We start from the raw sequence: 12440 nt of genomic DNA, 5'->3' as shown, positions 1-12440 counted from the left end.
ATTAATAAAACATGTCTGTTATCTTATAAATGTATAATAAGTGATAAAATGTAATCCCTACAATACACTGCTACATCATATTTTCTCTATATAGTAAATTATCCCTGTTATAAGCAGTGAGATGACATCCCAGTTTTATCTTTCAGTGTTAACCTTTCTGTAAAACTGGCAGAACAGTCTGATAAAAGATCTATTTACATGAAAAGAAAGAATAAATGTCTTAGACTATACAACACATTTCATTTTATCACTTGTATCACTGCATTACTATTCATGGAGATGACGTTAATGACAATGATCATATTCTTAAACAATTTTTTTCATGTATCTACTGGCTGTTAGATAGAATAAGGTTACTGTTAAAGTGTAACTAAACTTTCAACAAAATTACATAAATGAATAGTGCAGATGATAACAGTAAAATATATTATACAGTATACTTTATTAAATAAACAGCTTTAGCTCCCAGAGTTGCCCAGGTTAGTAAATAACTGCTCTTAACTTTAGCAAAATAGGGTTATCAAAAAAAAAATTCTCTGTCGTTGACTGTCTTTGTCACTCATTGTCTTTGTCACTGACTATCCCTGTCACTGACTTTCTCTTTCACTGACTGTCTCTGTCAGTTTCTGTCACTGACTGTCTATGTCACTGAATGTCTCTGTCAGTCTCTGTCACTGACTGTCTCTCTCTTTCGGCATCTTTCTCTTTCTCTCTCTGTATCCCTTCCTCTATCCATCTTACCTTACACATAAGCCATCTTATACTCATTGCATATAGTAACTAGTCAAAGCTCAGAGCTCATATTAATGACCCTTGGCAGAACAGCAAATGATCACGGCCCTAACCTCCTAACTGCTACAGCAGCAGCAGAAAACAATAGCTCCTGTATATGGTGTTCAATAAGAGTATTTTGGAAAGTGTGGGGTTACAATTTTGGCTCAAAATCTAGTCTATGACGTTCTCTGAGTCGCGGGGAGCAGCTGTGCAAAATTTGGTGATTGTAAACACAATGGTGCAGATTCCTATAGCTGACATAATAGAAAATGTATAGAACAGGGATTTACACAGAGACTGCTGAAAGATAACCTAAAACAATGTTAAACCTCATACACACTGTGAGCTACTCCACTTCAGGTCTTAAGTTCATAAAGTGATGGGTGACCACCTTACTTTAGTTTATAGTTCTGACTACCTCCTATAAAGACCTCCTCCAAATAGTTAAAACATGAGAATATTGCAATAGAATTTCACAGACTCTTCAGTAATAAGCAATGCAATGTGCACACTGTACTGTTGTCATAAAATGAGTGGGTTTTTGGGCGTAACGTAGAGATACTGATGCAGGTGTTTGCCATTTCTCAAGGGATTCTCAAATCTGAAAAAAACAATAAAGTGTCGTAAGCATCTTGCTAGTAATTTGGCTTTAAAGAAATCACTAGCACCCGCTTGAAGTTAGTTGTAAGAGCTACTGAGTTTTCACGGTTTCAATCTGTCTTTTGTATTACTTTGTTGACCTTTCCCTCTTATCTGCTGCAGGAATGTCCACAGAGGGCACGGTTGGAGAAATTTCAGTTCAAGTGGATATCTTCACTCATCCTGGAAACGGAGAACACAAGATAACAGTGAAAGGTATGATGGAGAGGAGAAGCATACTTTCACTGCTAGGTCTTGTCTGCATTATTTCCTATTATTATAGGCTGACACATTGAAGCTAAATTAGACAATGTTGTGTCATTACAGAGCCACTTGTCTTTCTGTAATTCATAAAGATGCAGCGAACATAAAGACACAGCCTTATTGCTGACGTCTGTATTGGAAACTTCCATGAAGAATGTCTCTATGGGATCTTGTTTTGAGAGCTAATGGTCATTTTATAATACCAAAATCTGTCAATGTATTTCTTGCATATAGATTTGCAGGGATGCTAAAACTGTGCCCCTGCTAACACCTTCCCGCTATATAGGGGGAGAGTATAAAGCACAGATTGCTAAGAAACAAATATTCCAAGAAAGTACTTTTTGTAGGGGCTTGTTTTTTGTGGGATAAAATGTAGTTCATTGGGGCCATAATATTTTGGTCACTTTTTGTGGCAAAAGTTTTAAGATACATCTTCAACAAAATATAATTTCTACCATTATTTTTTGTTAAGTTTATTTGATAAATGACTATATTTATAGCAACACTGAGTTTTATCTACAGTCGACAGACCTGTGTGAGGAATGCTGAACCTTTCCCATCCCTTCTGTTTTCACGACAAATTTAATCAACTAAATTTGATTTGCTGTTTGAACAATACTCTTTCTGCACTCAATAGAACTGTGTCAATAAAACATAACAGCAGTGTAATATTTGTTGTATGATTGTCGTTTGTCTCTTTTTTCTAGTTGTGGCACTTAACGGGTTACAATGGCAAACCACAGCAATGTTCCGCCCTTTTGTGGAAGTCTTTGCGTTAGGTCCCAGTCTCAGCGACAAAAAGAGGAAATATGGTACAAAGACAAAAAGTAACACTTGGTCACCTAAATACAACGAGATGTTCAATTTGTAAGTTTTGTTCTGATGTTATTTATTCCACCGCACTTTATAACATTTGTGTATTCTAGATGAACTGTGCAATGTGAGCAGAGAATTGATGTAACCTATAGAGCAGGGCTCTGGAAGCTATTGCTTGCCAGCCACATGTGGCTCTTTTCATGGCTGCATCTGGCTCACAGACAAATTTTTACAAAAAAAAATATTTATATAACTACAACTTTTGGCAGTGACATACGCCTGGACCGCAGGTGCAATACACTGCATCGACCACTACGCGGGATTCCCCACTATTGAACTCTGCTCTTAGGCAATTACTTTGACCGACTATTAGGAGCTATGAATATTTGTTGGCAGCTCATACTCTTTATTCTAGAATCACAATAATGGGGCACATTTACTAAGAACACATTCTTTATGTTTTCCTGTGTATTGTACAGGGGGCGCCCCCTGCACTGCCCCGACAGAGAGCACCACTTGTTTGGTGCACCTGTAACATGGGGTTTGCAACACATTTCTGTGGGTCTGCATGATAAATCTGGTGCATGCCCCAGACGCCCCCTAATTTGTTTTGCATGAAGCAAAGAGCAGCTGCACCACAAAAGGGTCATGTGCGACACAATTGTGGTGCAGACCCTTCTCAAATACCTGTGCAAGCAGTTAGCACCTAAAAAAACGTGCAAAGTCTAAAAGAAAACTGGTGCACATCCCCATTGTATGTGATTCTAGAAACATATTGTATGGCTCTCACGGAATTACATTTTAAAAAATGTGGCGTTCATGGCTCTTTCAGCCAAAAAGTGTGGGCTTCTATGATTTAAGTACACATTCAAAATACAAATATAAACATATAACAGGCTAAAAGGGATTCTACTCATGTGTTTATCATAACATAATTCAGGAGTAGAAAATTTCCACCTGAAAGAAAATTCACCATCAAATCAAGCTTGATAAACCAGGAAAACTTACTCAAAGATCCAGACACCGTGGCTGTGGTAATCTTTTTATATTTGTTATTAATGGAGTCTTTCCTTCTACGACAAACTTTCAAAACTATGCTAATGAGCTAGAAGGTCTCTGAGGGTGTTACAGAGCCCTTCCATGATGCAGCTTCACAGGCTGTTACACTGTCTCAACCTCCCCCCTGCTCCCTCAGAATTTTCTCCTCTCTCTTTCTGATGCCATTTCACAGCAGCAGAGGATATTCAGCACACAGTGCGAGGGATAAACACTCCTGCACAGTGTAACACACTATGAACCTGAAGCACAGAGGAGCTCTGGTAACAGAGCCCTTAGCTTTAAAAGTTCATTTTAGAAGGAAATAGGACATGGTTAACAAATAAAAGATTACCACAGTCACGGAGCCTGGATCTTTGAGTAAACGTCCCTGGTTTATCTTGCTTGATATGGTAGATTTCCTTTATAGGACATCTACCATCAGGATGATCAGGACTGTATGCAAATGAGCCTGAGGGTCTCCAGGCTCCATTAACACCTATGGAGTTTGGAACCCATCGGGCTCATTTGCATACAGTCCTTCATCCTGGTGGTAGATGCCCTTTAAATCAGCTTTCAGATAGCGGGGGTCATTTACTAAAGGCCCGATTCGCGTTTTCCCGACGTGTTACGCGAATATTTACGATTTGCGCCGATCGTACCTGAATTGCCCCGGGATTGTGGCGCACGCGATCGGATTGTGGCGCATCGGCGCCGGCATGCGCGCGACGGAAATCGGGGGGCGTGGCCGAACGAAAACCCGACGTATTCTGAAAAACCGCCGCATTTAAAAACCGAAAAAGTGTCGCTTGGGGACCGCTTACCTTCACTTGGTCCGAGGTGGTGAATTCCGGCGCGATGAGATGACTTTCAGCGCAGCAGCGCCACCTGGTGGACGGCGGAAGAACTACATTCATAAATCCCGGCCGGACCCGAATGCAGAGCAGAGAACGCGCCGCTGGATCGCGACTGGACCGGGTAAGTAAATGTGCCCCAGTATCTGCAATATGTGACCATTTATGTGCAATAAATGTTGTGCTGAGATTTGTTTCTATGCAGAATATTTGAAGGCTGGACTGGTGCACTAAAGTACCTAAGTATCCTCCTGAAGGCTGCTAAACTGACAGATAACCCAAAAGCTCTATGTATAAGGGAGAGAGCGCAGAGAGGGACAACTACTAGGTCTCAGCCCAAAAGCTGGAAGAGAAGGACAGGCTAGAGATACAGAACAGGTCACATGATGAACATGCACAGTTTGTTCAAAGAGTAGGTCTGCTTTTAAATCCCATTAGCATAAGATGAAATAAAATAAGCCATAAATTAAAAAATGTTCAGAGTTTTACACTTTTACATATCAGCGAAATGTTATCCCATGTACTTTACACTTCATCTAGTGGTGGAATTATTGATAAGCTATAAATAGATTAAATATCATGCTAATAATATGGATCTGAACACTAGGATAACACTAAGCACTTTGAAGAGACATCAGCAATAGTTTTGATTTGCACAGCATAGCAACACGGTGGGAGCCTAACATGTCTGGTCCCAGCCATAAGGGGGAACATCCCTTTAATCAGGTTCTCAGAGAAGAATTAAAGCACTTTTAGCTATGGGCAGTAATTAATGTCAGCAAATGTTAACATTAAGTATGTAAAGTCCATTATATGTCTAATCGTATATAATTAATTTGGAACAATCATTACAATTCTTAGTAATATTACAGGTGAAGGTGTTTCATGTCCACATCTACTCTTAATAAGTTGCACATTATGCATTAATATAACATTTTTACATCAGGGAGCACTTTGGGTCTTACACTGATCTACCGCCACCTGCTGGCCACACTCTAAATCTCTGGCTTTACATAGTCATAATACCCTGAATAATCTGCCACTTAAATGTTCTAAGACCAATATTGAGCATGAAGTAAAAGTGGCCATTAAAGTGTAATAAGCCTGTGGTGAGGAATAGAATATAGATAAGTAATACACATAGAAGGCATTTTAGTAAATGGATAAAGAATACAGTAAACATACACCCCATAAAGTTTTCTGCCTAAGGAGCTAATTTCTCTTATAAAAAGCCATAATCACTTCACAGTATGATCTGAGCTAATGTGTATGAAGCAGCTTAGCGATGTTGTGGTGCCATAGCTGTAATATTGATAAGTGGGGTGTCCGTGGCTATAGATATAACCAGGAGGATGAAATAATATCACAGAGCTGATCTTCCAGACATGGGGAATGTCACACGGAGCAGAGCCCAGCAGGCCTGGCTACCCCGCACTCACGAAACATGACATATTACTGCTGAGTTTATGACAAGCAGGTGTTGATCCCAATAGAGATGCCCACAGGCTGCCAGGACGCAGTGTTGTGGGAATAACCGCTCATGTCTGTCATATGTCTGCCATTGACACGTGATAAACAAGCCTCTTTACTGCTGATTTATGGATCTCCCTTCATTTAATGCTAGAAAAATAAAGAAGCTTTTTAATTGTTAAATTGTTAAATAAACAATTAACCATTTCAGTGTGGAAAAAAATATAAAGAGAAAGAACACAGACATAGGTCAGAACTGTGAGTAGAACTGTATAAGCTACAGATGGGTAATTTATTTCATTAACTTTACTTTAAAGGGGTATTCCGGGAATATGAATGTCTGACACAAAAACCCATGATGATATAAATAAATGAATACAACAATACTCAATGTCATTAGTCACAAAACGGAGCCTAAATAGTTTGATTTTATGATTCACAACATTTTATGTCCTCTATAAAGTAGGTGGAGTTATCACCAAGATGGCCGCCACTGGAAAATACAAGTCCCATGATCCTTTAGTTCTCAGTAACTCCTCCTACCTCTCAGGCTCTGCTCCCAGTGATAATGTAACAGGTTTTCTTGCTCTGTTACCATAGTAATGATGTGTAACTGCCATAACCAAAACACTGACCAAACTGGATGCGCTGCAACCAACTGACTACAGCCAAACTTAGTGGTGATCACATGACCTGCCCAGGCGGGTGCAGGACATGTGATGTGGACATGTGACCAGCGGCCATCTTCTGTTCTGCGACGGACCGCACGGAGGAAATTAACAGACTGATTAAAGGGCCAGTAGCATTTAATTCTTCATTACAGTCTATGTCACCAGCATTTTTCTGCTAAGGGGAGCAAAATTTTAAATAACTAATTACACATTAGCTTATATTTTGAGTATGCATTTGCATATGAATTATGCTGATTCCTGGAATACCCCTTTAACAATAAAAAAAAGCATATACTAAAAGGTATGCAAAAGTATGATATGTGCACAGCGCTTATGACTTCTAGAACTGTTTTAAGCCCTAATAACATCAAATAATGTAATATTTAAAGCCAATGTTTACAAGCAAAAACTTGTCTCAGGTACCTAACTATGTTACAGATTGGTGGTTGCACAGATCTGTAGTTGGCCTTTACATAAAACGGTGTAGACCTGCACCTTACACTGCAGTGTAAAACACAGAAGATTTTTTTATAGGGAATCCTTGGGAAAAATGTTTACCTAAACAGACACACCTCATATTACATAACTATTCTCCCTTGGTTCTGTAGGATACTATAAAGGCACCATCTAGGGCGCCTACATCTCGTTTATATGGAACCACAGGGACTCTGTGCAGCAGTATTGGGTCTGAACACATAACAAAGCTTTTTCTCAACATATTAGATCACTGGTTTCTATACTGTTTCAAGGCATAATCCATTTTTGGGTGAAACTTGTTTTTGACCCTTCTTTCCTATTCATATTTAGACAAAACAACAATGATTTTATTTAAAACAAGTAAAAACCACAAAAATAGAGGTATATAGCACATATATAACAGACAAATATTATAAATAATCAGGATTCACAGCGTGCATCAGTCACTTTGCTTTAAAGGGTTATTCCAGGAATCAGCATAATTCATATACAAATTGGTCCTAAAAATATAAGCTTATATGTGATTAGTTGTTATTTAAAATTTTGCTTCCCTTAGCAGAAAAATGCTGGTGACATAGACTGTAATGAAGAATTAAAATGCTACTGGCCCTTTAATCGTTAATTTTGCTCATACGGAGAAGACACAGGACAGAAGATGGCGGCTGGTCACATGTCCACATCACATGTCCTGCGCCTGCCTGGGCAGGTCATGTGATCACCACTATGTTTGGCTGTAGTCGGTTGGTTGCAGTGCATCCAGCATGGCCGGTGTTGTGGTGATGTGCAGTTACACATCATTACTATGGTAACAGAGCAGGACAGTCTGTTATATCATCACTGGGGGCAGAACATAAGAGGTAGGGGGAGTTACTGAGAACTAAAGGATCACAGGACTTGTAGTTTCCAGTGGCAGCCATCTTGGTGATAACTCCAACCACTTGAGAGAGGTTATAAAATTTTGTGAATCATAAAATCAAACAATTTAAGCTCCATTTTGCGACTAATGACATTGAGTTTTGTTATATTCATTTATTTATATAATTATGGGTATTTGTATCAGACGTTCATATTCCCAGAATACCCCTTTAAACTTGTTTTTACCATTATTCTCAATGTGTTGCACTGAAACTCTTCTGTCCGAATATGTCTTCTGACAGAGAGTCATCTGACCACACTTATAGATCAGTGGCTTCCATTGAATCACAGTATCAAAATGGATTTGAGAGGTCTCTGCCTCATAGTTCATATTGGGTTTATGAAGCCATGTTAATCTTTTCCTGACCTTCATCCTCTACAAAGATTCTCTCCAGACTATGGGAATCACTGCCTTTGGCTTCCTGCACATTATGTGTGTTTTTTCACAGGCTGTAAAAAATGGGTCTATGGGTCCCTGTGTAATTGGTGCTTGAGTTCCTCCCACACACACTATTTAAAAAGACTGACCCAGGTGGATACTTGGGCAGGAATAGGGCCCACTCTATAATTTGCAGTTCAGGCAGTCATCTCATACATGGGCCAGTGGAAACCTCAGCAAAGTGAATGAGCCCAAAGAAACACATGTGATGGCATAGATGAAACAATAACTACCATATGTCCCCATTATTTGTTCATGTGAAGGAGGCCTTAGACTGACCATATTAAACCAGTATAAAACTATTGACTAGCATGGAAATAATGCAATAGTCTTCATGTGTGAATGTATTGTACCAATGGCTGATAGCTGCCATAGCAGTTTTTGGTAAAGATCCTGATATAAACCTGTTAGATGAAGAGCAGCTAGGAGACATTACATCCCCTTCCCCAAAAATGGCATATCATTAAGATAGTACAAGGCAGTGTGAGGAAAATAGATAAGAGGAGTCAGGGATATTTCATTAGTGAAGATGGAATTGTTCATGAAGAATGTATTCACATTGTGTCAGTCATTAATCCAGTAAAGTGTTGGAGTGGAATTACAATTTGGCTCATGTAACCATTCATCTTTCTTTCTCCTGCAGCGTTCTGAGCAATGAAGAAAGCCCCGCGGCCTATGAACTTCACCTCTGTGTGAAGGATTACTGCTTCGCCAGGGAGGATCGTATTATAGGAATGACGGTAATCCAGCTGAAGGGCATAGTGGAGAAAGGCAACTGTGCATCCTGGTACCCACTGACAAAAAACATCTGCATGGATGAAACTGGACTGACAATCCTGCGAATACTTTCTCAACGCTCCAACGACGAAGTTGCCAAGGAGTTTGTCAGACTGAAATCAGATACTCGGTCTCTGGAAGAGGTCTAGAATGTGCTGCAACGTGGGAGAATCCTCCCAAGGGACCTGTTCTCCTGTTCTAGATCCAAACACAAAACATTGATACGGTGTTGTTATTTGGTAGTGTATGCATGTGCAAATCAGTGGGAATGTTTATTCAATATGTTTCAATGTTTGCTAGTACACCAGTACTATATTTGCAAGGCGTGTTGAAGACGACGTGTACCTTTTTTTTTTTTTTATATATATATATGAATGATATTGGGCAAGGACTAGTTCCCATAAAGTGCCAAAATCCACACCTAGAACTGAAACAAGCTCATGGTATTTTTGGTAATCATTGTTTTCCTACCAATTTCCAAGCTGGAGTTCTGATCTCTCGGTTATTATCGGTTGTATTTGTTAATAAATGTGCGTCTCCGTGCGGTCCATTTATCCAATGATTTGCCGACATGTTACTCATAATGTTGCTTTTTGGTTTCCATTTTTGGCATAATGACTTATTGTATGTTGCTGAATGGTTTGTAATTTTATAACTCCATTCCTGGATAGAGATGTTACTTTTCATATAATAAAGGATGGGGCTATTTTATGCATCTTCTACACGAACCTTCTGGTATATCACTGTGAAGACAAACTGTAAAAAGCTCGCTTCTAGATCTGAATATTGTCCACCTTATCCAGTAGTTTCTCCTTCTGTGTACTCCAGTTCTTTAATGGGTCTCTCTACATAGTAGTAATAGTGATAAACACAGCATCCTCGGGAAAGGACTCTGTACATTTGTATGAAACATTTTTGAGATTCCGTGGTGCGTTATTCCCTGTGTTTTGCTCACGTCATCAGCTCAGCTTCTGGTCACTTTCAACGATGGGATAATTTCCATAAAACATGCAGTATTTTTGTATGGTGCAAAAGGAATGGTAAATTTCCATAAAGTCCGCATATTATTTCCCCTGAGTGGATGTGCTTGAAACATTGTACCGGATACCAAGGATATTGGGTGTTGTCTGGACCATGAACAGAAAGGCTTTGTCACAGGCAGGGAAAATGTTGCATTGTATATTTAGCTGCAAATTCAGTCAAATGTCTCTTTTTAATAAAAAAAATTCTACAGTTTGTACTTATGCAACATAAAATGTATTGCACTGAGGCAAAAGTCATGTCATGTAAATATATTAAGTGAGATATTGTAAAATAAAATATGAAGAAACTTCACATAGTTTTACATATTATTTTGTTTGTATACAGATGTAATGAATGAGATAAATCCTTTATGTTAGATTTTCTTAAACCAAATGCATTGTAATCTACCCGCAGCATGTTATAGAGCAGATTCAGCATAACTTGTATTTTATTAGCTTGAATCACTGCTTCTCCTGGACTTGGATATCCAGTGGGCAGAACTTTTCAATATTTTAAGTGAATCCCCTTTTGTTCGCTGATGGGCTAGTCAATGCAGAGGACAACTTTATGTAGATACTTGACTAGCATCAAAGTAAACTGTGCAGCTATCTCTTGGGGTTTCATTTTTTTCTTTATAGCTACAAGTTCTATTCTTCCAGTAAGAAGTGCCACATGGCAGGCGGCTGCACTAAAGGCAATGCATTTTAATGGGTCACGATCCACAAACATTTTGTAACAGACCATAATTCTGATCTTTTAAAAAAGAAGCACATCCATAGAATAAAGTTTATGAGGATCCTTAAAAATGTCCACGCCCATGCTTATTGGCTGGGAAAACTTTTTAGTATATTCGTCTATAGGTGGCCATAACTTCATGAATATGTATAGATCCTGCTTTCTGTTAAACTTTGCAAAAAAAAAAATGTCCTCCTATTCGGTCTAATTCATGATCTATATATTCTGAAAGAGTTGAGCATGCAAAATCAGGTAAGAGGACATATAGTCCTGTTTTAACATATTGACATGTCTACATTAACTTTTATATAGCAGTGGAAGAAAATCTGCTTTAATGGTGAGTTTATAGTCCTGGGTAATGTCTCTCTTTGGCCATTTTTCTAGACCTCATGTGAGTTATTGTTCTATGTAATATTTTAAACCTTGTAGATGAAATGGCACCTGTAAGGTCTACAAAAATATGTATTCTCATCTTTGTGATGTCCACACAGTTATTATCAAGTAAAAGTTAGAAATAGTAGAAAAGTTATAGTGGCCAATATGTGTATTGTAAACATCTACTTTATGACTGTTGCTTAGAGATGCAAAAGAAAAGTATAAAAATAAAGCATGATAAACCAGGGAGACTTACTCATATATCCCTAGGCACTTGTGCAGTGAGCAGGAAATGCATAAAGTACTCACTGCACAAGTGCTGAGGAAGTAGGGGTGAGGCAGTGTAACAGTATGTAAAGCCAAAGGTAAGGGTATTACCTCAGGTTAATTTACATAATTTAATAAATTGATTTAACCCTTTAACCCATAAAAGAAAGTTCTTAAACATTAATTCCCTAGCCATGTTTACATAATAAAGATAATTTTTGACCTCTTAGGCTACATTCACACGATGTATGGCCGCTGTATCGTAGTACGGCGGGCATACATCGGCGCTGCGGAGAGGAGCAGGGGATGAGCGCAGCTCACCCCCGCCCCTCTCCATAGGAAGATACAGCGCACTGCGCCGTATCACGGGAAAATATAGGACATGTCCTATCTTTTCCCAGTCTACGGAGCGGTACGGTGCCGCACGTGTGCTGCACAGTACCGCTCCCGTACAGGGCCGTGAGCCCATAGAAGTGTATGGGGGACGTATATCGGCCGTATATACGTCGGCCGTATATACGTCCCCCATACATGTGTGTGAATGTAGCCTTACTTTGTGATTTTACTTAGGAGCTAAAACAGCAATAAAACTATCACTCAGTGATGGTCAGTGTAAAATTCCAGAGTGTGGATGGGGACTCTCTAAGCAGACACTTAATGATTCTTCTGTGCTATGAGATTCTGTTTGATGTGCTGGATTATCAGTTTACAGGGTTTATCTACACTTTAATTTAGTTTCTGAATGGTCTACAAGGAAATGACACATAGAAACAGAGAAATGAGACAGAATCATAAAAGGGATATAAGACACAATAACACACTGAGCTCTGTCTGCTGCCTCACCTAATCAATAAAACATCATCAGCACTGCTATGTTACCCCCCTCACTCGGATACAGAGCTTATCTTG

General features: G+C 39.1%; 1 protein-coding gene across 1 annotated transcript in view; it reads left to right on the top strand.

Annotated features, from left to right (window-relative positions):
* UNC13C (unc-13 homolog C) overlaps nt 1-10466 on the top strand; it is a 330670-nt gene extending 320204 nt beyond the window's left edge. Inside the window, exons 32-34 of the mRNA XM_072148188.1 lie at nt 1537-1629; nt 2385-2544; nt 8998-10466. Coding sequence (XP_072004289.1) covers nt 1537-1629; nt 2385-2544; nt 8998-9280 — 536 coding nt within the window. The 3' untranslated portion in view covers nt 9281-10466. The remainder of the gene's footprint in view (nt 1-1536; nt 1630-2384; nt 2545-8997) is intronic.
* The last annotated feature ends 1974 nt before the right edge of the window (nt 10467-12440 follow it).

Source organism: Engystomops pustulosus, chromosome 4, assembly GCF_040894005.1.
Source record: "Engystomops pustulosus chromosome 4, aEngPut4.maternal, whole genome shotgun sequence".
NCBI lineage: Eukaryota > Metazoa > Chordata > Amphibia > Anura > Leptodactylidae > Engystomops > Engystomops pustulosus.
This window is presented reverse-complemented; position numbering and strand designations above follow the sequence as displayed.